The sequence below is a fragment of the Mastacembelus armatus genome, chromosome 14 (assembly GCF_900324485.2).
Source record: "Mastacembelus armatus chromosome 14, fMasArm1.2, whole genome shotgun sequence".
In the NCBI taxonomy this organism is placed as follows: Eukaryota; Metazoa; Chordata; class Actinopteri; order Synbranchiformes; family Mastacembelidae; genus Mastacembelus; species Mastacembelus armatus.
Genome location: NC_046646.1, coordinates 22,357,442 through 22,385,345, shown reverse-complemented (window position 1 = coordinate 22,385,345; position 27,904 = coordinate 22,357,442). Strand labels below are relative to the sequence as shown.

Below are 27,904 nucleotides of genomic sequence, written 5' to 3'. Positions count from 1 at the left end.
CAGTGGTTCTGTTTTAGGTGGGTCGAGGGGAGGTGTGTACTCTCCACATGGAAACAAGCCCAGAGGGAGAAGAGGGAGAAGGGATAGTGTTGGTGGTGGAGAGTCTGCAGGTTCTTAGAAACCCTTCAGCCTTTTACATTCACACTTTTTAATCTACGTGAACAGTGTGTATGAAGATGTGTCTCCAACATGGTCAGCTTATTGTATTTCAGGGGTTGAAACACAACCCAACAGAGTTTAAGTTGACAAACTAATGATCATCCTAAACAAACCAGCTGCTTTTAATTCATTCATTTATTTGGATTTTCTTACTTTCTCACACCAACTTTGATCAATATATATCTGATCCTGAACATGATCGATTAGAATAGTTTAATATTTTATGTAAAATAAAATTTAACTTTAGGCAACGTCTTCGATAGCGTGGCTCAAAGATCAACAAAAGAAAAACATCACTAGCAAGGCTGTTCTTTTTTCATGTGTTGTAAAGAATAACACTGGGAGCAGCTGCACAACAGTAACAAAAAGCATCACTTGCAAGGACATGACTGTGTTGTATTTGTTATAATTAAAAATGATTTTAAATAACATACCGCACAGCTGCTTGGAAATGACTGGAGACACATCTGGAACAGGTTTAAGAAATCAAATGTCTGTCTGTTCCACATCAAACTTTAAATTAATGCAGATAAATCTACACATCCCTCTCGCTGCATTTTGGGTTAAGAGTTAAGTTTGGATTTGGAGTGAAGTCGTCGGAGTGAATCTGACACCAACGTCGCTGAATACCTGCGTATATACTGCATACGTATATATGCTGCATACTACGTTACTGACCCAGCAGAATGTACATTTCAGCATCAAATACTATCACAGTCAGCTGGAGGGGAGAAGAAACTGAGACAACTGATAGACTGACCTACGGCCAAAGCAGAGCGTTGGATGAGTGAATACAACCCTTGGAGGACACTGAAATGAAAGAGAGAGAGAGAGAGAGAGAGAGAGAGAGAGAGAGAGAGAGAGAGAGAGAGAGAGAGAGAGAGAGAAGCAGATGGAGAAAATAAATTAAAGAGGTGGATAAAGAATAAAGAGAAACTGAAACTAAAAGAGAAAGATAGAAGATGCTGAGAAAAGAGGGAGACACAAGGTGAGGGACACAACAAATCATTATAGCAGACAACCTCATCCTTCACACACACACACACACACACACACACACACACACACACACACACACACACACAGACTATCCTCTCTAATCTAACTCCTGTGGCAGTGTGAATAGATATGGGTGTTTAGTGCCAGCAGCTCAGCTCCCAGTACCTGATGGCAGCAATCTGCTGAGTCAGGAGCTTTGCACTGTGTGTGCCTGCATGTGTGCATTTATCTGTGTGTGTGTGTGTGTGTTTGTGTAAATGTGTGCTAGTGAGACACACAGGGACTGAGAGTGTTTGAGCGTTTGTAAGATTTAGTTGAGTGCATGAATGTGTGTGTACTCTTGTTCAGGAATGATGAGCATTGCACGTACACACACACACACACGTACACGTACACACACACGCACACGCACAGCCACAGGAGCTGCTGATAAGAGTTCACTATCATTACCACAACAGCGAGACATCACTGCTATTACCATGACAACAAGCTTTCACTGTCATCGCCATGACAGCTGCAGGTCACGACTACTGCAAATAACAGGGTTTCTTAACATAATCCCAGATAAACACAGGCCACCGTCATTTCTTACCGAGCTGAACTGAACCGTCATCTCCAGAACCATCACCAGCACCACAACAGAAACTCTGACGTCTGGCAGCCAACGGGAAACTGAAAAATCTGGGTGTGCACTTCAGCTTACACCAATTTTATAATGATGTGTTTGAGAAGTCTGTTTAATTTGGTTGTTTTCAGCTGTTTAACAATATATCTCCAAAAAAATAAGCCTAATATCCGAGGAAACTGTGCTATGGGATGTGAGCCTACCTGCTAAAACAATTTCACACCTATTTTTGAGGCTCTGCATGGTCTACCGGTCGATTACAGAACTGATTTAAGGCTGTGGAACGCGACACATTTACACAGTGAAAGCAGAGATGCTTGTGTTCATCACTGCTGAAGAAAGTCTGAGTGAATGTGGAAGGTATTTAGTGTTGAAGCATTAATCTGAAACTGTTTGTGTCACAGGCTGTGCAGAAATAAACATTAGCGATCTGCAGGACGGCAGCTAATTAAACCCAGCAACAGGTCGTTAGCTTATGATCTAAATCATCAAACTAAATGATTTCTAATCAGGAGAAATGGATCACTTAATAAAAATGGAAACACATGACTGAATAAAAGAGAAATGTTAGACCAGGAAACAGCAGGAGATACAGTATGTGGGGTGGGGCAGACTGTGGAAAACATGAGGATCTGATGATAATGGACATTTAGGAAAATAAAAGCTCTTTCACAGAGAAGAGGCCTGCAGCTTTTATTGACCAAGTCTTTGTTTGTTGTGCTGCTAAACACACACTCCAGACCACACATCTTTTACATATGAGAATTAAATACAAATACATAAAAAATTACAAATTTTAAAATGTCCATTGCACCTGGTATATCTAACCACCACAGCCAGCTCCATCGCTCCTGCCCCCCCCACTACAGAGCAGCTGCATGAAATGCATGGAGGCCAGTCATCTGTGCAGAGTGGACAGGAAATCGAGCTCCATTTATGTGGATGGTGTGTGTCACAAAATCTGCCTGAACTATTATTCTGCTGTGCAGGTGTCAAGTGTGGCCTACTGTGAAAAATTGATGACAGGCCTTTTCCACAACTGTCCACCCACCACACTCAGTCAACAAGGGTTTGGATGTAACTGTCATGCAATTGAGCTTTTCCAAATTGTACTTTCATTGGAGGATGGAGTGTGTGTCGGTAGCCATAGTTACAACACTGCAGCAGGTAACAAGTGTTATAGATCCATGAGAAAAATAACCACGCTTGTGTTTTCTCTCACTCACCTCCAGCCATGTCTTCCTCCAGCAGTTGAATCTGCAGGTTGAAGATCTTCTCCTGGAGGTCGCACAGGGTGTGTTTCATCTTCTCCCTCCGTGTCACCATGTAACACAGGTTACGCACCTGAAACACAGGACATTGCTGTGAGCGCGCTTCATTCTTCGCTCCTCAGCGTGATGCAGGGACAACCAGATGTCCAGCTGTGTCACAAACATCATTACAACAATTAACAAACACACAACAAATATGTGAGAGTGGAAGTTTAATGTGACCGCAGCCAGTGGCTAGTTTAGCAAACGAGGATTGATAAACGCCCTGAACACGACCTGCGTAGCAGCAAACAGCAGACTCAAAGATGGTGACTAGTTGGTGCATAAAGCAGAACATGTAACAGGTAATGCACAAAATATTTTTGTCAGGAGAAGAATATTTAATACTAGACTTTCTAGAGGTGTGTTTTCCACATGGCCAAAACCTTTATAAACCTGTGCATTCCTGACCCTGCACAAGTGAAAGATTCCACCTGCTATAACTCTCACCTGACAAGTGATCACAGCAGATAACAACATTTTGGAACAGAAAAAATTCATGCACCAACATAAAATCAGGGGATTTTGCAGTAATGAGATAATGAGAGGTAAAAAAAACAGCTTTGTGCTCCTAGAGTCTTCCTCCATGTAGACGTAAACTCCAGCTGAGCCCTGCTGCTCCTCCATACTGTCAAATTACTATCATATGGCCCTATATGCTTTCTGTGTGTGTGGATAGAGAGTACGGAGCTGAAGAGATGAATGTGAGCATGCATGTTTATGTTAAGCACATGCAGATGTTCAAAGACAAGCTGTGGTTATAAATGTGTGCACCACTGTCCTTGATTTGGCACCATATGAGAGACAAAGACACGGAGAGAAGAAGATAGTAAATTAGGCTGTAACAGACAGAAAACGATAGAGACAGACGGGAATAAAGATTGACGGACAAGATTCGAGGGTCATAAAGTGTTCAGAGGTGCATCAGGTATTTACATGAGATCACAGGTTGTGTCTCGCCTACTTGCTCGCTGATTTTTTGGCCATTTCCCATCAATACCGGGCTGTGGGAGCATAACCTGAGCTGATATAACCTGGGCAGCACAGGCTAGAAGAGCTAATGTAAACTGAGAGGAACAGACAGAGACGCACTGATCGTTCTGTACAGCTTGTAGCTGTACTCTAAATGTTTTTACAGCCCCATGTCCACCACAGTAAAGCTTTATAGCTATTTAATGTCCTCATAGGTCCTGTTGTATGTTGGGCTGAAAACAAATAGCTAGGAGCTGTTAGAGACAACAACATTAACGTACAACACAAATAATTCACTGTTTTAGCTTCACCTCAATGTACAGTATTTACTGTGGTTAGTGGGCTGTGCAGATTTCCAGTCTGTGTAGATACAGCACATCACAACACAGCAGCTACAGCATGACAACAAGATGACTGGAGAGAGACAGAGGTAGGGAGAGAAACTCACTGGGTCCAAACCAGAACAAGACACAGACTGGATCCTTTCCAACGGTAAACCAGTAATACTGCATCTGTGACCACATCTGTGTGTGTGGAGTGTAGGAGTGCATGGATCCAGGTGTTAAAGAGGCAGAACTAACAAAGACGCACAGATGTGAAGGCAAATACTGGAAAGTATCACACTAGTGCAAAGAGACAGAAAGCACGTTTCTATCCAATGTAGCATAAAGTTTAAAACTGATGCACTTTTCTATCTGCCAACATTTTGCAAACAGTGGAGTGAGTTTGTGGGTTTTCCAACTTAATTAGAGCAACAGTAAAGTTTCCCAGGATGGAGAAAACACAAAATATGAATTATACGATTTCCTCGTGGCTTCACGTAAGTCGAGGGAGCCTCGTGCTTCTAACCAATCAGAGAAGGCCAAATGAGGCATTTCTGCTCCTCTGGCTCTGCGGCTTCATGCCAGTATTATCTGCTGAAGACGTCACTATGGCTACGATGGCGTGCGGAGCGGTTCTGATTTCCTTGTATTTTGCAGCTCTAATTAGTACATGTGTGTAGGTGTGAGTGAGGGTGCATATGTGCTGGCAGTCCCGCAGGATGACTGCTTATCTGCTGGTCTTCATGGATTCGTCAGCCTGGCCTATCTGACCCATTCCATCCCTGTTAGTGCTGCAGATAAAAATAGCTGCTCAACTGGGACACGATGTGCAGAGCCGGGCTTTGATTACGACACAGTGTGTGTCTGTGTGTGTACTGATTTCAAAAACAACTACCTCTGCCTGGACGCATGTCAGGGGAGTGGAGAGCACGATGGGCGGTAGAGCAAAGAGGAGGAAGAGTGCTGAGAAAAAAGAGGGGAATTTGGAGGAAAACAACAACTCAGTTGCTGTTTTTGTTTACATTCTGTTTTCACCCACAAACTCCACTGACTGCCTCTGTCTCTCTGTGGGTAAAGCCTGTCATAGCTGCCTAAGCTACTGAGCAGCAATGCAGTCTTTCCCTTATTCTTATTCTTATTTCAGCAGACTGAAAATGAGCCAAACCACCGCAATTAAAAAAATAAAAGCTCCAGTTGGAAGATGAAGATGAAACATGAATATTAAATGTCATGAATTCCTTTTACTGGTAGAAATTTACTTTTATATTTCACCAAATGTATAAGTGAACGCATAAATAAATTACACACTTCTCTTCACTCATCTTGAACTAATTCTGCAGAAAATTATGCATTATCCAAAAATTTCTGCAAAAGGTCAGCACAGTGAATAATGTGTGGCTGTGTGAACGTGGTCCATACTTAACTTTTTAATTACACCTGTCTTTAAAATACTTTTTCTTTTTTCCTACAGGGAAGCTGAGTTGAGATGAAATTAATTTGTCTCTTTTTTGGCACAAACAGCCTCTGACCTTTTCTCACTCTGTCTCCTCTGCCTCTCTGAGCGTCCTGCCCTTTACCAGCTCCCTCCTTTGCTATTCTTTCCTCCACAATTCAATCCTCCATCGTCCCATCTGTACTAAAACCTCTTATCTCAGCCGCACATCTGTACTTCAGTCCAGCTTTTCATTCCTCTTGAACTCCATCTGTCTTCTCCCCGTCTGTCGGGGTCTATGCATTCATCCTGAGCAGCTGTCCATCTCCGAATCAGCAAACACGCCACTGCTCCATTTTTATCTGCCTCATTTAGACATGTTAACCCACAGACACCAAATCTCAGAACATGTGTTGGGGTAAATTTGCTTGACATTACTTGGCACCAAAGATGTTTTTTTGTCAAAGCATCTGAAAGTTGCTGATGGTGTCTCTCTGCCAATGAAACCAAAACAAAACATCAGCTTTGCGTCAGTTTTGCTTCTGATAAAGACTCATGGGATTCGGTTGTAGTTTGCAAATCTATCATTATTTTTACAGGCCTGCCCATCAGGATTGACTGCTTCTGTTTGAATATCTTCACCAGTCTGAAGCAAAATAACATGATTTTTATATAAATAGGGTTTAATCTGAGAATGGAGATAAGTTGTGAGCATGTTTATGCACTAAACATGTCAGGAAATGGCCGTGTAGACAATTTCTCCTTCTTTTATTCATTTTAAATCACTTTTTTCTTGAGCAATCAGCAGAGATGTTTGCCTGCTTGTGGACATTTGCACCAAGTGGTTCTGACATATTTGTGGACACTGGACGTTCATTAATCTGACCAGCAGAAATGAAATTTGACAGGTAATTTGCTTTTTGGCAGGTGCACCAAAGAGCTGATTTAAAGCATAGGTTGAGCCAGAAGTAATAAAATAAAATCAGCTAAATTAATCCATCAATGCAACGTGCAACATTTCCTAAAGTGATAACTGATAAAATGAACCTATAGAAAATGCAGGAAAGGAAGAAGCAGCAGAAAGATGCCTCCATCCATCTGCTGCTCCTGCTATTAGTTCATCCATCCTCCCTGTTCCCTTAATCCCTCGACCACTGAACCCACCTCCTGTTTTCCTCATCCATCCATGACGCGACACGCTGGAGATAATCGGCATTACCAGTGTGTTCACTGTGCAGAGCAAAGCCAACGCCTCTCATGTCAGTCGGTCCATATCACTCTCTCTCTCACCTTCTCACTGTAGAAGTCTGTTACTGTGCATTATCACACACACACACACACACACACACACACACACACACACACACACACACACACACACACACACACACACACACACACACACACACACACACACACACACACAGCGGTCTCCAGAGCACTGGCTGTCATTAACCACTAATTACATCAACAGGTGTCTGGCAGGAGGGTTTTGTGCTCTCTGAGTGTGTGTGTGTGTTTTTGTATGTAAAGGGAAAGTGAGTGACATGTCAATATGTCTCAGGTTAAAAATAAAATCCTAATATAAAATACAAGTAAGCGAAACCTGAAAATAAAACATGAAGGAACATGAAGGTCAGTTATACATCAACACTGACATCAACAGGCTGTGATATCCAGTAGTGATGAACTGTGACGGACTAGTACTGGCTGATAATGCTGTTACTCTGATGAATTTATTGATCACACACACACACACACACACACACACACACACACACACACACACACACACACACACACACACACACACACAGCACGTCTGACACATGGTGACACCAAACTGAACAAAAAAATAGTCATATTAGAAATATCTCCATCAACATTTATTAAATGTCCTGCTTCTCTTCAACACGTTCACCTCCGTCAATGATTAAAACAAAAATTTTCCGTTCTATTTTTCACATCTCCATTCACATTTTCAAACAGGTGGATGGAGATATACAGTAATTAATGGGAGTCTGTTCAGTGTGAGTGTGTGTAGGTGAGTGTGAAGCAGGTCAGATAACTGCAGGGTGTGTGTGTGTGTGTGTGTGTGCTGAGCCAGGCAGAAATGCAGGAGCTGCGTCAGAACTAATTCCCAAACTGATCTCCGAGATAAAAACCCAGTGGGAGCAGAGAGGGAATGGATGTTTGGGAAAAACAAGAACACGTGTCAGTATGTGTTATTCTGACACACTGACAGATGAAGGAAGGTGCTTGTGTTTAAGTGTCTGTGACTGAAAACTGATTTCATGGTATTGACTTAAGTGATACGATGCACGTGTGCTAAATGACTGTGAAGACGCACTAAGAACGAAAGCACTAAGACACACAGTGACGACTGGGAGGCAGAAAAATCTAAGTCCTGGAAGAAAAGAGTAGAAAGATCTTTTTTGTTTCTTTACTTCTCCTGCTACCTTCTAGCTTAACTCTGTATTGATCTGACCCTTTCAGCTCCCAGCACACTGACTACAAACCTAATGAGAGCCATCGACTGTTCACTGGGCCTGAAATACACAGACAACACTGCGACAAAGCAGCCGGCTAAAGATTGAGATTATTGATCATTAATTGGCCCAATATCACCACAAATCCAACGTGGAGAGGCTGGGTTAATTACTAACAAGACGATCCCCTCCGGAATAATGAAACAGGAGTGTGTGCACTGAAATGCAGAGAGTGTTTTATAGAAGCAGCTCTGCCACCTATTTCCCTCGAAAGTCGGAAGATACCAAACCAGAGCTCCAAGGGGAGTGGACACAGACAGAAACATGGCTCCAGATGAACACTGTGCTGTTCCTGCTGATAGCTGACTAATAACTCTGCAAAATGTTCTTGAAAGGTGATAATATACACTGCCAGTCAAACGTGTCAGGTTGTAAAAATGTGAGAATACCTGTAGGATCTGTTTGCATCAATTTTCACTTCCTTCTGCTGCAGATAAGATGGAAATGTAATAACCCATTAGTTCATCTCAGACACGCCTAAAGAATTTTGGGGCACGGGGCAAATGTGCTGTAGATGTCACGACCTGTTACCAAATACATAATGTTTTTACCCACATGGGCAAAGAAAAACATTCAAGCATCCAGCTCCGTCTTCACACTAAAACCACCCTAAACATTTATATATATGAGTTCGATTGGACTGGTTGGATCCACAACCATAAAAAACTGTAATTAACTGGAGAGCATTTAAAAGAACATGTAGTACAAGGCTTTAAAGGTTCTACTTCCCAATCTACAGTGAAAAATTTAACATCCCAGTGACGTGCATCGTCAAAGCAAAAGGCCTGTCATAAATCCTTTTCATGATCCTGCAGGGACAGTTAGATAACTCCCACACATAACATTCTCATCTGTCACATTACAAATTTATAAGTGAAAATAAAAACCTGCCTGAGAGTCGTACAGTCGGTGAATGTAACGGTTCTGTTTGTCAGATATCTGGATCTGCTTAAACCTGTTTTAATTATGTAAAGCTGTCACACACACACGTCAAGCTACCAGCAGTCTCATACTGACGGAGCATGACACAGACCTGTGGCATCTAATAATCAGAGGTATTGATCTGTGTCAGCAGTTTGTTGAAAACCTCACACAAACTGAGCCAATTAGTGATGGAAGACACTGAGGAACTGACCTGATCCACGTGTCACTGCTCAGCGTCCCGTCTTAAACCTGTATGTAGGAGTATTTTTAATTGGTTTCTCGGATAAACGCTGAGAAGGACACCAGAGGTACAAAAAGAGGAATCACTCATTTTTTTCCTCCAGCTAGAAAAGCCAAAGAAGAAAAGTCAAACCTCGGCCCACAGCTAGAATCCCTTTAATGGAGAATCCATCCATCCATTATCTGTACCCCCTTAGTCCTAACCAGGGTCCCAGGGATCTGCTGGAGCCTATCCCAGCTCTCCTTTGGGTGAAAGGCAGGGGTCCACCCTGGACAGGTCCCCAGTCCATCACAGGGCCACATAGAGACAAACAACCTCACACACTCACACTCACTCCTATGGGCAATTTAGAGTCACCAATCAACCTGACATACATGTTTTTGGACTGTGGGAGGAAACCAGAGTACCTGGAGAAAACCCACACAAGCACAGGGAGAACATGCAGACTCCACACAGAAAGGTCCCTGATGGGTTTCAAACCAGGAACCTTCTTGCTGTGAGGCAACAGTGCTAACCACTCAACCACCATGCTGCCAAAGCTCGAATCCCTACCTGTGTATGACCAGCAGTGCTTTAATGTGGGCTTATGTGTTGGTCTGTGTCTCTCTCAAAATGTTAACCTATTCCTTACAAATATAGTACGCATTAAAAGATGGATCTCTAACAAGAGCCCAGAGATGCATAAATGTGGGTTGAGCATCAGATGGCTGCAGCTGATTCACATTACTCCAGTTCTCATATTGCTGCATTGCCTACCTGTGTGTCAAAAGATTGATTTTAAAATACTATTACTTCTTTATGAAGCACAAAATAGTTTAAGGCAAAGATACATCTCAGCGGTGGTTCTGTATTATGCACCTCTGGTTACTGTTCTGAGAGTAAAAACAAAATGAGGTGGAGCAGCTTTGAGCTTCATGCAACACAAATCTATATCACACTGAAGTGAAAGCTCCTCTGGCTTTAAACTCTAAAACAAACCTAAAGACCCTCCTGCCAAACACAGCGTGGTATCACAGCCGAGGCACATGATCACTGCGATGTATCATCTCTCCTTTCGATTTCTTTTTCTTTTTTGCTCATATTCTTTTCAGTGAATTATCTCATGCCATATGAAAAGCTTTTTGAAACATCTTTGTGTTTGAAAGGTGCTATACAAATAAACTTGCCTTGACTTGCTGTACCTTGCCAAAGTCTCTACAAGTCGCTGCAACATAAACAGACTGTATAAAATCCTGTGGGCTGAAATAATCGCTGCCATAAATGCAGATCTTGGCAGAGGGACCAGAAGTATCTGTGCTGTGAATTACAAAGAGCTTTAGACATTACCAGGAGGATAATGTACAGCACTGTGCAGAAGATTCATTCAACACCATCAGGTGTCTGATTGATCCCAGGTTCATTGTGCAGGTCAACAAGTCCATAAAGAACCAACCAGAGTTCATGAAGAACTAGTGTCAGAGGCAAGAACCAGGAGTACTGCAGGGAGATGGTCTGACCCCCCCCCAGAGCCCTGATCTCTGCAGTGTGGAGTCAGTCTGGGATCACATGAAGAGACAAACACTGGGACAGTCTGGACCTACAGAAGAACTGAAGAACTGCAGCAGCTTCTCCAAGGTGCAAAGTACCAGGAGAAACCAAAGAGAGGGGAGAGCTGATCAGATATTTAGGTTTTGTTCCCTTTACCTTATGAGGTTAATTGATTTAAAAAAAAAACAACTATTCATGTAATTTATATTAAAAGTAACCCCTGTGTTTTTTTAGTGCCTTTAGACATTTGCACAGTAGTGCAGCTGTGTGTGAACCTGTTGCCTTCCCTCTCTAGTGTCGTCCATAGGACCTTAGGACCTGTGTTACTGTAACATCTGTTTTCAGTACATCCATAACACTGAAGTTGAAATTTCTAACACAGAAAGTCAGAAGACCCTGAGCAACCTCAACCTAAAAACCCAGAGTGAAAGCTAAAGGGCACAGTGTTCATTAGCATTTCTGACGTATTAGCGGATGTGCAAAATACTATACAACTCTATCTTATGCCTTTCATGCTGATTCAAAATGTCTGCTGTCTGCATCGTTTACATCAGTAAACACCTGAAATAAATGATGCGTCTGCAACGTATGTTTCTCCAGTTTTATTGAACTCAAAGCTAAAGGCGAGAACGAATTTGGATATTGGGTTATAAAAGTTCAAAAGCAGATGATGGAGGAAGTCATGAATAGCACATGAGAAAGTCCACATACCATAGGCCAAGACAGGTAGACAGTTCAGAGAGAGAGAGAGAGAGAGAGAGAGAGAGAGAGAGTCAGGCAGTGAAACAAGAATAAACCAGGAATGGAAAAAGAAGCTAGAGGGCGTGTAAGACACAGTTGGTTATCCAAATTACAAGACATACAGGGGAATGAGGAAAGAAAGGATTACAGTAAGAGCCTTTTAGAAATAAAAGCGGGGGGGAAAGCAGGGACAGGAGGAGGACTGGAGGAGGAGGGAAGGAAGGACTGTGAGCCTGTGAGAAGAGAAGATAGAGGGAGGCAACAAAGGGAGAAGAAAAGGAAGGAAGGAAAAAGGAGAAAGTGGGTCAGAGAAGCAGACAGACAGTGGAGGCTGCTGCAGCTCGGTTCTGCAGATGGAAGCTTTGTGAAACCCTCCCTGACGTGCAACACACACACACACACACACACACACACACACACACACACAACACAAATCCACACTCTCCAAAGTCTATCACCTTCAAACACATCCACAAATCCACACACACACTACATGATTTATTAGCTCCTGCTAGTCAGTCAGTGACATCGTAGCTACGCCCATCTGGGATCCATGGCAACATCAGTGTCCAATCAGAGCTCGGATGCTCAGTTTTTGGCAGGGTGTGCGTGTGTTTTCCTCACATGCAACTACAGAGTCGAGGGTCTTACTCTTGATTTTTTAATATGACTTTTTATCTGTGTATGTGTGAAAACCTCCTATCACTTTCCACCGTTTTCTTCTGTGCTTGCTCATATGTCAGTGTGTACACTCATGGGATTACATGCTTGTATCCAGGAGCACACACACACACACACACACACACACATCCAGGACTATATGCAAAGTGGCGTGCCTGCTGAGGAGCATGGGGAGGGGGTCTGGATCTCTGCCAAAGCAATAAACTCTAAATAAACCTTGTGACACCGACATTCAGCTCCTCTCTCTCCATTCATTCCTCTACAGTCACGTACTCCTTTCTTTTTTCCACGTGCACTGCTCGCCTCCTTTTCTGCTTCCTCAAATCTACATCCATCCTCTCGCTGGTCTCCTGTCTCCCTCACCATGCACCCCTACATGCACACTCCACCTTTACACCCTCCTCTCTCAGCGGCTCCGTCCTCTCCACATCCCCTCCACCTTCCTCCTACATCCATGTCGAGATAGAGGGGAAAGGAGCAAAACAGAGGGAGGAACATTCAGAACACACACACACACACACACACACACGCACACACACACACACACACGCACACACTCGCTCAGTTTAATTAAAATGAGAGCAAAGTGTATACACACCACACCATGCCTAATAGCAAATATTTAAAGATCAAATCCCAGTTATGAAAACCTTATTACTCCGAAGCCCTCGTCTCCATTGGATAGAGGTTTTATTGGACAAACTGTTTCATATCAGCAAACAAAACAGGATTTGGGGAGGGATTAAATTGTCTCCAAAATCTCACTTGACACTGTATCCAGACAGCGTGGATTGGCTGTCTTGTATGCGGCATTCATGAGCTCAGAAAGGATTAAAAAAAAAGAGGCCAGTCTGAGCTTTTGGAAATTTCTCGTCCACTGTTCCACAGTTCCTTAAGGAAATCCCAGTCCTGTAAACACAGTCTGCTACTGGTGGTCCACATCGCAATTACTCTGACAGACTAAACAACAGTTATCGGCACCTGCCGTAAACAAATCAGACTTTCACTACATGTTGCTCAGATGTCACCAGGTCCAGTTTGGAGAGAAAGCTGCTTGATGGAACAAGCCAGGACATATTTTTCTGCTTCATGTCAGTGACGAAGATAAAATGATCCCAATTAGTTCCCCGTAGTTATCAACAGATACCTGTTCCATGAGTTTTATATATATTCTGAGTTCATATATTTTTATTTTGTACATTTAAAAGATCCAAAGAAACAGGCACTTGTTGGAAAACAGTACATCTTTTCAGGGATCATCATTCTGCAACAAGAGCTGTAATTAAAAAGTATAGACAATTAGGGATGGGACGGTTTCCAGTCTTTAATAAAATGAAATAAAATAAAACAGGACTGTCACAATATTCAGCAGAACATAAAGAAAATCTACTACTACAGCTGAGTAGTAAAGTAATACACAGTGTTTGCGTGGAATTTGAATCATCTATAAAAGTATTATATGAGGAAAATAAAATATACTTAAAAACACTATAAATACAAGGCAGACGGTTGTTAAAAGTGGAGGAAAGGACTGGGTTTAAATACAGCTCAGCATCTGTTTTCATGTGTCTCCGGGGTGCTAATGTTTGTAAATGCAAACAGAACTGATGTAAGCTGCCATGTAATCAAACAGCGTTAGACTAGAACAGACCTGCACAGTCTCTTGCACTGCACAGAAGTGAAGTTCCTCACCGCTTGGCAGGTAGTAGAGAGGTTCCTCGTCATCCAACGCTTCTCAGGAGGGGAAGTCGGGGAGGAAGTTATTCTGAGTCGAATCCCACTCAGCAGCAGGAGGAAGGCTTCACACAGCAAGGAGTAAAGCCTAATTGGCTATGTTTTATTGCCCGGCCAGGCACGGGTAAGTGGAGGTCTGAGGAATGTGTTTGCAGATGCTACAGGGTGCTCGGCAGGAAAGCTTTATTCCGTAATGGTTTGAGAGTCTGGGTGGGACAAAATTATAGCATGGGAGAACATGGGGCGAAATTGTGTCTGCAGCGTTACAGTGAAACTGAGTTAGGAACTGATGGATTCTGGGCGGGTGGCCCCAGCTGACTGTAATCTCTGAAACCTTCCAATTAGTTTCAATTTATTGTATTCTGGATTTACAGACTGAGAACCAACTTCCCTGCTGTCAAAGAGCATTTCAGGCAGGGCAGGGTGGATATGCAGGCAGTGAGGCTAGTTCGCTGTGAGCATAAAAGTTAAACAGGTGATCATAAAATGCTGGTCTTAAACAGTCCGCTCGCCTCAGTGTTAATAGTTTTCACTTCTTTCACCAGACCAATTCTGTATATTACTACAAGGATGAGACATCGGTATTTTATGTTGGGATAAAAACACGGAAGCAGCATTAATAAAAAATCAAAATGATCTCACAGATTTAATACCAACAGAGGTGCACAGGACGTCCATGCCTCTGCCAGCAGCACACCTCTTTTACTGCTTGTTTTAGCGTGTTAGCCACAGCTGGATTGGATGGTTTGAATACAGTGGGTACGGAAAGTATTCAGACCCCTTTAAATTTTTCACTCTTTGTGTCATTGCAGCCATTTGCCAAAATCAAAAAAGTTCATTTTATTTCTCATTAATGTACACTCAGCACCCCATCTTGACAGAAAAAAACAGAAATGTAGAAATTTTTGCAAATTTATTAAAAAAGAAAAACTGAAATATCACATGGTCATAAGTATTCAGACCCTTTGCAGTGACACTCATATTTAACTCACATGCTGTCCATTTCTTCTGATCCCCCTTGAGATGGTTCTGCTCCTTCATTGCAGTCCAGCTGTGTTTAATTAAACTGATTGGACTTGATTAGGAAAGGCACACACCTGTCTATATAAGACCTTACAGCTCACAGTGCATGTCAGAGCAAATGAGAATCATGAGGTCGAAGGAACTGCCCAAGGAGCTCAGAGACAGAATTGTGGCAAGGCACAGATCTGGCCAAGGTTACAAAAGAATTTCTGCAGCACTCAAGGTTCCTAAGAGCACAGTGGCCTCCATAATCCTCAAATGGAAAAAGTTTGGGACGACCAGAACTCTTCCTGGACCTGGCCGTCCAGCCAAACTGAGCAATCCTGGGAGAAGAGCCTTGGTGAGAGGTAAAGAAGAACCCAAAGATCACTGTGGCTGAGCTCCAGAGATGCAGTAGGGAGATGGGAGAAAGTTCCACAAAGTCAACTATCACTGCAGCCCTCCACCAGTCGGGGCTTTATGGCAGAGTGGCCCAACGGAAGCCTCTCCTCAGTGCAAGACACATGAAAGCCCGCACAGAGTTTGCCAAAAAACACATGAAGGACTCCCAGACCATGAGAAATAAGATTCTCTGGTCTGATGAGACCAAGATTGAACTTTTTGGCGTTAATTCTAAGCGGTATGTGTGGAGAAAACCAGGCACTGCTCATCACCTGCCCAATACAATCCCTACAGTGAAACATGGTGGTGGGAGCATCATGTTGTGGGGGTGTTTTTCAGCTGCAGGGACAGGACGACTGGTTGCAATTGAAGGAAAGATGAATGCGGCCAAGTACAGAGATATCCTGGAAGAAAACCTCTTCCAGAGTGCTCAGGACCTCAGACTGGGCCGAAGGTTCACCTTTCAACAGGACAATGACCCTAAGCACACAGCTAAAATAACAAAGGAGTGGCTTCGGAACAACTCTGTGACCGTTCTTGACTGGCCCAGCCAGAGCCCTGACCTAAACCCAATTGAGCATCTCTGGAGAGACCTGAAAATGGCTGTCCACCAACGTTCACCATCCAACCTGACAGAACTGGAGAGGATCTGCAAGGAAGAACGGCAGAGGATCCCCAAATCCAGGTGTGAAAAACTTGTTGCATCATTCCCAAGAAGACTCATGGCTGTACTAGCTCAAAAGGGTGCTTCTACTCAATACTGAGCACAGTCTGAATACTTATGACCATGTGATATTTCAGTTTTTCTTTTTTAATAAATTTGCAAAAATTTCTACATTTCTGTTTTTTTCTGTCAAGATGGGGTGCTGAGTGTACATTAATGAGAAATAAAATGAACTTTTTTGATTTTGGCAAATGGCTGCAATGACACAAAGAGTGAAAAATTTAAAGGGGTCTGAATACTTTCCGTACCCACTGTACATTTGCCCTGATAAAAGGGTTTTTATGACGGTGGTCTGAGGGAGGAGTTGGACTGGGTTCTGGAGTGTGTGGTGCCTAACTACTGACACTTGAAATCTAACCTCAACTTCACTGAGAAGACCTCATTATGGCTGACATGAGAACCAGAACCCAAACACTGGACCTCAAGTCACCTGAGCAAATCACACACTTCTGTCTACACACTTATTTACGCCATTATGAGCCATTTTCAATCACAATTAACCAATGAGAGGTTCAAATGCAGCACTGGAAGATGCCAGATGCCAAGAGAGACTGTAACAACAGAGACTGACCCAAACCCAGTGTGAGAATGATGGCAGTTTGCAGGAGGTTTGTTAAGAGCTCACTGAGTTAAGTGAATTCGTGACACACATTGTCCCATGGAGAAGCAAAACAGCAACAACCAGGCTTCAGTTTGTCCTTAGAGATGCTTTTCTTTTCAGTTATTACTCAGACTGTCTGGAAGGTGGAATGATCATATCGCACCCATTCATCTACAATCAAAAACACAGAGGACACACATGCACTGAAGAATATGCAAACATGCAAAACTAGGCCAATGAAAACCACATGTGTCTTGTACTGTCTCTTGTACTGACTGCATTGTATGATTATTATCTGTCTTCTTCAGCTAACGGCAATCCTGAGAAAATGCTCTCAACATACATACTGTAAACCATCTTAGATACTGCCTGCTTCCACAGCTGTAAAACACTTAATATTCCAGCAAACCTCTGTCTCCAATAAATGCCAGGTCAACAGAGTGTCATAAAACTGCTCACACACCCACTAAAATGTGTCTGAAGCAGCCGTGATAACACCACAGGAGTGAGGAATGTAATTTAGGTATTTTATGTTTAAAATGGACACAGCATAAAGTTCAATTTAACAAAATTACGTCTATGACTGAGGAAAACTGCAGCTCGTTGGTTTTGATGAGTATAATACAAATGTCAGATCTGAAGGGGCAGATCTTTGGTGGCTGAAAATAATGACTTATTAAATAAACACTTATTAAAGTTTAACTTAATGCAATAAGAAATGCCTGTCTCTGCTTTGGCTGCAGGCAGTGGTTTCTTTGTAGAAGACATAAAATACACACACCAAACATGCACTAAGTGTAACGTAGCAGTAAAACACTAGATCAACATGTCTGCCAGGTAACTTCTGAGACAAAAACCTCCAGATTCTTTAGCTGCAGCTTCCTTCGCCCGATGGAACGACAATATAATCAAAACCAAAACTGACTGGCGGAGCTGATCGAGGGTGTTTCTGTCACTCTGCTGTCTGTGTGGTTAAAAACATATTTGGGTTTCAAAATGCAGGGCAGCATAGTTGTACTGTTAAATTATGTTTCACATGTACAATAAAAATCAGGAATGTCAGCGCACACAGTTTTACAGATGACAGTTATAGACGAGCTGTGTGCTTCACAATCAATTATCATTCCTCCTTCCAGCTGTCAACAGCAAAGCATCTGAAGACCAAGTTCAAGCGGGGACAAGATATTTAGTTACGCTAAAGAACTTACTGACCTCGCTCGTTATTAGCAGCCAAAAGAAGTGCTTCCTGTCAGTAAACTGACAGTATTTGTTTCTCTCCTTGTTTCTTTTTTTCTATTTGTTTGCTGAACGAGCCACAGAGGACCAACAGCAGTACAGCAAGCTCGACTCTCTAATGGCTTGTTAATATGGTATTTCACTGATGTCCAGCGGGTGCTGTTCCTGCCTAAATGTATAATGAGTGAGCTTGTTACCAAAATGTTGTGTGTAAAATCTCCGGCCATTAAACCTGGGAAAGCCTACTAATAAATACTAGCCCTCCCTGTTGTTAGCACTGCTGCTCTTGAGCAAGGCACCAGTGAAGCTGCTCGCTGGCTCGTGGTTGCACTGATTAGCCTCCAGGTGTGAATGTCTGGAGGTGTGCGGGCACAGAGCAGCATTACTGCTGCAAACCCGCAGAGGAGTAGCTGATGCACCAGCTGAGACGTATCTGGGTTCTTGATTTCCAAAACCAGCACTGTTCAGTTTCATTAGAACCTAAAACTCAAACATGAGTCTTATTTCCCCAAAAGCTCAAAGACTTTCACACAAACCTTGCACAGTTGCTGGTAATATTACACATACAGGATTAAAGAACTTGTACAAAGCCCTGTTTGAGATGACTGCATAGACAGGCATCAGAGGATGGTATTAAATTGGATCTTAGCGAGTGGTGAAGTCTTGTGAAGTGAGATTTTATGGTCGAGATGTGGCAGAGTGTTGGCTGGTGCCGTTTGAGAGACCCTACCGTAAAATATTAAAGTCCTGGGTCAACGGGGACGCCCCCGTATCGCTCTCATTACTTATTGACAGACTCCTATCTGCTTATAAGGCGAGACGGTTGATATGGACAAACATTCGCCAGCACACACACATTCATGAAATACACTCCACAGGCCTGGAGCAGCAGTCATATACAGCTGTAATATATATAATACTGTGCAGATATTTTGTTACTGGTGTGTGTTCAAGTGTATGGATGTGTCATTAGGCCTGTGTGTTTTCACTGTATATGTGTGTGTGTTACAGTTACGTGCAAGCTTAATGCAATTAGTTTAATTAATATACGTGTGTGTGTGGCATAACGTGCATCATAAAATGTGTAGAGATGTGCACTTGCATGAATTCATTTCTACATGAATGCACATATGCTAGTGCCAGGTGGTGTGTGTGTGTCCATACTGGTCCTATTGTCTTATCAAAGTGATGTGAATTTAAGGTTTAACTTGCAGTGAATTATTGATACCCACAGCAGCCTTGGCACTCACACTGGCCCAGGGTCTGAAAACTTATACTACACACACACACACACACACACACACACACACACACCTTACATGTATGCGTGCACACACACATTGCAACAGTACTCTGTCACACAGAATTATACAGCCCAAGCAGCTATAAATATTTATACCTCTCCTGCCTCATATTTATTTCATCCAGCAGAGCTCATATCAGAGGGGCAGCGAAATGGTGAGGACATCCACAGAGAGAAAGAAAGACAGAGGGAGAGAGAAGGAGGTGATAGACAGCAAAATAGATGGAGGGATGGAGGCAGTTATTTTACAAATTAGAGGCAAGTGTGGTAAAACAGAAGCAAATGAGGTAGCAAACAAGGCAGAATGAAGGAATGAAGCGGGGGAAAATAACTGAAACTTAAGTTGAGGAATGTACAAAAAACTGAAGCAGCAGCAGAAAAGTCAGGACAAAGATGCTAATCAAAACAAGTTCAGAGACGATTAAAAAAAGGTTAAAGGTTAGGTGGAGAGGTGGAGTCACTCAGGAACATAACTGTCACAAACTGATCTAAGTCAGCAGAAACAGTAGCCGGACCACCACGCCGCTTAGCTGGGATAAAACGCTGCGTGGCCCGGCCTTTCACTCAGCCAGGTGGGGAGTGTCAGGGACAATATCACTCTGAGTCCAAAAAATAAAAGCAGATGTTCGGTTTCGCAAGAGCTGAAGTTCCATGATTCATGACTTCTGCTTGGCTGCTCAGATTAGAGGATCAGTCGAGTATCTATTATTTCATTTATTTCATGCAGTTTCTCCTTATTTTTCTCCTCCACCACTTCCTTTCTTCTCCCAGAGACCAAGCCCTGACAACAGCAGCTCCACCTGCAGCTTCTCCTCAGACGTGCTGGACTAGAAGCAGCTATAAACTGTCTGTGGTGTGAAAACGCTCAGCAAACGCTGCTTTGGTTACACTTTGTATATATCTGCACTATGAATGACCGATACAGACTACCGCCCCCTGCTGGTGTGGAGACTTATTTCCTCTCACCTGGTGCAGAACAAACGTGCTGGTCGGCCATTGGCTGGAGTCTGTGTGTCACAGTGGTCAGGTGTCACTTCTCGGTCCAGACAAAGGCCACATTCAGAGACACAACAGTAAGGACTTGCACAGGACATTTCAGTATGCTTGGTGAAAGCTTCAGATCTGATCTCAACATACCTTCTCTGAAGTTGGCATAATTAGGTGGTTCTGATCTCTGCTTGTGTGTCTGGGAGGCAGCTCAGTGACCTTGCAGCAGAGCATTAGCAAAGGCTGGAGCCAAAGTGGCAGCTCAGCGTAAGCTCAGAAGCCTTCGGGTTGTGTTACACAGTCAAGCCTAGCATGTAGCATTTTAAACAGCGCTGGGTCTCAACGGGGGGTTTCCAGCACAGTGAAAGGCGCTCGAGGCTACCTGAAGGTGTAAAGACCGTTCTCGCCTTTAGCTTTACAGAAAGAAGCAGCCAGATGCATTGTTGACTTTAGAGTTGATTTCAATCTTATACTTATTTTTAGCCTTTTTAAAATGCCACAGATTGTTTATTATATCTTTTGTCTGTGTGTGTGATTTTACACCCTTAGTTAAGCAGCATCAGGTTCTGGCCCAAACTAAAGAATAACTGTACATGTTTGCTGTCAGTATTTTGCAGTAAGTGGTATATTTGCCTGCGATGTTTCCCCTTTTAACCTTGACTCTTACTCCTAATTTATTTAACTATGTCTTCCTCAATCATTTTGTCTATTTGTGGTTTAAATAATCAGTTATTTTTTCTGTTCAAGTAAATCACTTTAGTTTGTCATATTTATAATTAGCACCAATTTATGTTATTTTAACTTCAGTAGCTACAAAATCTGGGCTGACACAGTTTGCTAATATTCTGCAATGTCTCGTGAGGTTTTAACCCCAAAAAATGTAAATAGATTTTATATTTTTTTTCTTTAAGTTAAATGTGTATGTGGTTGTATAATAGGTGGGACCAGAGGACACGTTAGGTACTTAGGCTAATATCTAATATATCTTCAGTTTATGCCCGTCTGAATTATAGTTTTCCCAGTGAAGATGGAAACAAATCAAAAATAACTAAAGAAGGTCTCGACAGGACTTTGCAATCAGTGGGTAGAGAAGCTTTCACCTAATGAGATGTTGTAGAAAATGTAAAAAAAAAAAAACTACCTGTAATCACATATTTCAAAATAAGTCCTGATATTTTCACCCCTCATTGGTTTGAAGGGGGGTGAATATGAACTGTGCTGATAAATCCGTCTGGATCAGGACAGTTAGTTTGCAGCTGGTCTCTTGACAAAAAAATAAATAAATAAATAAATAAATCCCCAAGTAAGTGTTGTGCTGTTTGATCATTCCTCAAAAATTATCCATCCAAACCCCACCAAGCAAAAGCTTTTTTGATGTCTAGGAAATATCTCTGGAGAATCCATCAGCAAGCACAAACACAAGCCAAACTTCTGCAGCACTCAAGCTCGTAAACTACAGCAAAAAGCAGACTGCTTCCCTCAGGGGTCTATGTTACTCTACTGGTCACTTTGGGAGCAGGCCAACCATGATTTCCAGGTCTTTCCTAAACCAAATAAGACCTGAATAGCTGGTAAAGCACTTACACTGACAGTTAGGTGTTGAGATATAACAGTAACTGTAGCTGGTGGACAGAAAAGGCCCTTGTTTTGGATCTTTCTTTGTACCTTGAAGCATCTTGGAACAGACAGCAGCCTAAGAAGGGATTGTGTGCAGTGAGCCAGTATTAGGTTTGGAGCAGGACTGTGTGTGGGAAGCCAGGTTGATGCTGATCCAACAGGGTGGGTCTGTCTGCTGCATGACTTGGCTCGTCTGCCCCACCCCCCCCGCAGCTATGTGTGTATAAGTGTGTAGGTGTAAGAGTGTGTGTACACCTCCGTCAGTATGCATGTGGGAGATGAATGTGTTTGTGCGTGTGTGTTCTGTGTGTACATGTACGCGGTAGTGAAGCATGTAAATCGACAGCACTGTGCTGCTCTTTCCATGTCTCTGTCCTCTTCATGACCCGACCTAATGTTGCATAACACCTGAGACGCCTGAGGAGCGACAGCATGGGTGTGTGATGCACAGGGGTGAAAGGGTGCATGAGGGTGCATGAGGTTATGTCTACAACAATCACATGAATGGAATGACAAGAAAGGACCTGAAAAAGCAGAGTCAAATGATATCCCTCACCACCTGCAACACCCTCCCTGCCCCATCCCATGTCCCTGTTGCCTCTTTTCTTTAACGGGACTGAATGTGCAGCCTGTAAAAACAGAAATGACTGAGGAGAAGCTACAGGTACAGAGACACAGAGTCATGAGGTATCAAATTATGAAGTAAAAAATAATGGTGTAATATCTTTACAACAAAAAAACCTGCAGAACAAACTGGGTGGACATTAAAAGTTGGGCAGAGCCTCATGAAGATGTTATTGTGATGTGATTCATTTTTGGAGCTTGACCCTCATTAGGAACAACAGGACATCTTGGCTTCTCTTGCTTCAAATTTTCCTACTTGTTTTAATCTTTCTCACCCAATTTGACAAATGTTCCCTTCTAAACATTGAAGTCTGCATAACATAAGGTGAGTCAGAATGATGATGCATTAAGGAAAATCTGAGGTACAACAAGTGCAGAACAGATCTTGACAGTGTGTTAAAGAACTTCTGCATAGAACAGTTTTCATTGCTGATCCATGGTGTTTTTTTTTTATTAGTGTAACTTTTTCACTAAAATTAGGTAACAGCCTTGTTTGGTTTGTCACCGCACTCTGTTAAAAGTGAAGAGTTTTGTCCACTGAAGTTACAACTAACAAGCAATTTACTGAAATGACGACATGAAAAGCTGTTATTGGAAACAAACTTCAGAGGGTAAATGAAAACCACATGTAACTAAAAGTAAACTGAACAGGGGTCAGAGTCATAAAAAAAATGACTTGCAGTACTAAATAATGTGTTCCTTGGACAACTGAGTAGATCAGAGATGACTTTAAAAAGAAAATTAAAGTCAGGAGAAGACTCAGGGCTTTCTGTGGTTCCTTCCAACAACAATACACTGATAAAAAATAATAAAATCAACTGGAGAAGTTGGAGGATTTCTTTGGGGGTTATGTGGATCTTGGCCTTTATGAATTGTGATTGAGAGTCAACACAGATGGCAAAAATTGTAGGAAATCCATAGATGCTGGTAGCATGAGATGATAAAAGATACGAGCGTGCCTCAAATGCCAAGTAGCTTTTTTGTCTTTGGTTTTTCCTGAAGCAGAAAGTTCTTGTCTTTAACCTTCCTCTCCACACATTTTCACTGTGCTGTGAATCCAAGCCAGCAGCTTTCTGGGTACAAGCTTGTGTATACATATTTTCCACTCATTCTTTACTTTGCTTCGAAACTTCCTCTCTGCTCTGTTCAAACACAACGGAGCACCGAGGGGGGTTTGTGGAAAGAAAACAAACTGTGAGTGTGTAACCTGCAGACGGGGAAAAGGAACCGATGGGCTTTCCTCAGCACACAGTGTACCAACAGAGTTTACATAATAGGTATGAGGCCTCAACCACCCTGCTGCTGACAGCCCTGCAGCTAAAGGCTGGAGGTGCTGTCACCCTCCGTGCAGGTCAGGACGTTTGTAGCAGGACTGCCCACAGGTTTCCCTCCAAACCTCTACTTTCTCACTCTCTGGCCTCATCTTTTTCTTTTTTCAGCCGTCCTTTTCTGCTTAGTAGTGAAAGAAGATATATACAACATATGTTAGCTTCCCATAATCCAAACTTTCCCTGGTTTTTCCTTTTCCTTAAGCAGACTGTTTCATAAGTGTACTGTGCTGCTCCGAGGGCCTCCTGGGTGTGGGGCTGCTGACCTGCTGGGCTGAGTGTTCTGCCAAGTCTTTACCGTGAGAGAGAGCAGAGGGCAGGGCACAGACCGGCACCGTGCCATCAGACACTCTGCCAGCCTTGGCTGGAGCACCGGTGTAGTGACGGGAGGGAAAAGACTAACTGCAATTGTTCGACTCAAGAAGTTCTAGATGTGAAAACATATGAGAGGAAATGAGTAAGGAAAAGGGATTCTTTCACACCTGCTTTCCCTGCGTCAGCCTCAGCTCTCCCGTCACCTGCCCCGGGCCAAGTCCTGCATTCCCCCTCCACACTTCATAACCTCCTTCCCAGGCTTAACCACGTGTCCTCCACTCTGTAGCTCAGACCTTAAATGCTAATGTTCAGTCCTGCTCTCCCTGTGATTACAGAGCCCTGAGCCTCCACCCTGCTCTCCTCCTCTTCTCTGGCACCGGCTCCAGGTCTCTCCCCGCTCGCCTCAGCAAACCCCAAAGCTTTGACTTCCCTCAGTACAACACCTCCCCCAGTCGTCCATACCACACATCCCTAACAGTCAATGTAAATATACTTTCAGCCATTTCTACAGCTCTAATTAACATGCTGTGGTTTAAGGGGAGGGAAACTTCAGGGATTTGAATAAGCAGCTTGAAGCCTGCAGGTAGTTCATGGTTTTTGAGTCAACTGAGAAACAACTAATATACAAATTCTCCTCTTAAAGCGGGATCATTCTGACATTGGAACATTTTTAAGGATGCATTTAAAGTCTTTGGGTTGTGTCTCTGTGCTGTTTCATCAACAAATGTCCATATAAAATAAAATACTTTGCTTTTTTTTAACTTCTGCAGTGCTCACTAATGAACTCATGCACCACTGCTACTTAAGTGTGTGTGAGATGTGTGTGTTTACAGTATAAGGCTGTTTGACACTAGTATCCAAGTTGCCTTAAGAAAGACATGTGTGTCAAAACATCAAGCATAATCAAATATTGAGGCTTAAACCACAGTGGGAACTATGGTTTATAACAGGTGGTTTGCTCAGAGGCACTCCTGCAGCAGACGTTCTCAGCTGCTGCTGCTGCTGCTGCTGCTGCACCATCACGGTGATCTTGCTGTCACCGGACATATAAACATAAAGAAGCAATATTTAATAGGTGTGTTACACCATCCAATCACCGTGCCACACATTGCTTTGACGTGCTGCGTGCTGATTGGATGAGCGATGTGGGTGAAAAGGGGGTGTGGGGGCGGGGGTCTGGGGCGGCATTCAGGAGAGGAGTACAGAAATGGAGAAAGCTCACCAGTGCATTAGGGACAGCACGGTGCAATTCGTTCCATTGGCAGCACTTCAAAGAGGGAGAGGAGGGGGATAATCCACCCCAACATTAGCCACCAGAATCTTCCACCACACACACACACACACACACACACACACACACAATCACAGAGGCATTTATCTGTATATACACACTTTTTTCATAAAAGCAGCAGGCTACAGGGTTTGGTCGTGGGGTCTGATTGAGTTGGGGTCTAGGGATGACGGGATGCAAGGATGGAGGAGATTTTTCAATTTGCCAGTAAATCAGAGATGATTGGAATATTCTCTTGTGCACTGATACACACACTCACAATGGCCTACTCACAGCACCTCCATCTCCACAGAAAAGACCTCTCACTTAAACCCAGAGATGGGGAAAAAATAAAAAAATAAAATAACAGACAGGCTAAATAGAGCCCAAATATTGGAATATAGGTTAAAAACAAGGGTCAGCTATAGAGGATGATGTGCTCTGTCTCTTACAGGTGGCAAATCCGCCTGTGTGCAGACATCAGGAGAAGGAAAAGAAGAAGAGAGGAGGAGGATGAAGGAAAGTGAAGGAGACACATGAGGAGCAAGGGAGCTTGAATACTGACAGCTACTAACATCAGAAGCAATGAGCTGTCAACACTTGCTTGGCCAATAGGTAACCAACTGATGATCAAGCCTCCTCGTGGGAAACCTGTTCCCTGTCCGACCTTTGAGCGATGTTAAAGAGGAACGCTGCTCGATCTGAAGCAGCCTCAGATTTTACCACCTCTGCTCAGTTGAAACTGCCTCCCGAACATGGTAAAAATGTCACCGCCCACTGATGCCACTGTGGAAACATCAGTAACAAATGTCAGTGCAGCATCTCTCTGGGGCTATTAAGTGCTGCTTTGAAAACGGCTCAGCACAATGGCGAGAAGCACGACTCGTCCAAGTTGAGACAAAGTCCAGCTGGGGATGTTTGAGCGACCACGTGCACAGCGGCCACGAGAGCGCCACGCGCTGCAGCTTTAAAAACACACACGGGCCAGAACAGATCCTTCAAAACATCTTCGACAACGCACACATCGCATTTAGAAAATAGCTGTGCAAAGACGACAACACATTTGCAGCACACAGAAACGCTGCAGGTCATTACTGGGGACACATTATTGATGGAGGTCAGAACAAATACTGAAACACTGAGTTTTGATGGATTTGGTGGTTACCACTGAGGGACAGAGTCGCACAGCTACAAATCAATGTGGCCCAAAACATCTGGAACAAAAAATCCATTTTTGTCAGCGTGTCCCAAGGTTGAAAACCAACATGGGGCATGCTCCATGAACACACAGAAGTGGCTAACAAGATAAAGTTAAGCTTTTACTAATCACCAGCATGTCCATTAGTTCTTAGCAAGAAAAAATCCACTTCTCACAATCTGACCGATGCAAAAACAGAATTTATGATGATTTTCATAGTCACAGAATAAACAAATGATTGTAACCCCAGAGACTTAAGGTGGTATGGTCCACCTCTCCAACACACACATCAATAGCAGGTGGTCTGCAGGAGTCCACAGATGCACTGACTGGTCAGGGGGTTAGCTAGACCTGTAGCAATCAATAACCCTGACAGCAGGAGACCAGCGTGGTGCGGCTGCAGTTACACAGGTCTGTAGGAAACTAACACCTCTGTAAAGTAATGATTCTATCACAGAAAATATAACATATATATATATATATATAAAGTTATATATCTGTACAGCACAACCTAATATGCATCTACACTCTACAGTTAGTTATGAAGTTGAAAAGTGAGAAAATGCTCCCTAAAGCCAAACGAACCCTGTGGGGACCCACTCAGTCCGCTGACCTGGTCCTACCAGCTCAGGCTAAATAAGAAAACCAACGAACAATTAAAACATGTCCTCAATTATTTCACGTGTGTGTGTGTTTTATTTGACTCCCTTAGAATAGTGGGTCATTTGGTTGATATGCAGCCACGTAATTGCCAAAAGGCTGTCCTACTGTGAATCAAATTAAATCAACCGAGCTGAACCAAACCAAGACAACTCCACTGTATCAAATCATGTGCCAAAGAAATGAAGGGGAAGCATATGTAGGACAGAGGATGATTTATTCAGTCTGCTGAAAGAAAATACATTTAAACTGGTTGTTTAGAAGTTTTGTGGGGGAAAATATTTTCAACATGGATTCCTTTTGGTAGATTCAGTATCACAAAGTAAGCAAATACCATATATTTTAGATGGAAGTAATGATAATAAAATGTTTGTTTAAACAATGCAGCAGTCTAGTCGCCTGTCCTTGGCAAGAGTTAGC

At 43.0% G+C, this 27,904-nt stretch overlaps 1 protein-coding gene across 3 annotated transcripts in view; it reads right to left on the bottom strand.

Annotated features, from left to right (window-relative positions):
• The window catches only part of jade2 (jade family PHD finger 2), a 142,163-nt gene that overhangs the window by 24,584 nt on the left and 89,675 nt on the right, over positions 1-27,904 (bottom strand). For all 3 annotated transcript variants that reach the window (XM_026327556.1, XM_026327557.1, XM_026327559.1), the window contains exon 11: positions 3,010-3,127. In XM_026327556.1, coding sequence (XP_026183341.1) covers positions 3,010-3,127 — 118 coding nt within the window. The remainder of the gene's footprint in view (positions 1-3,009; positions 3,128-27,904) is intronic.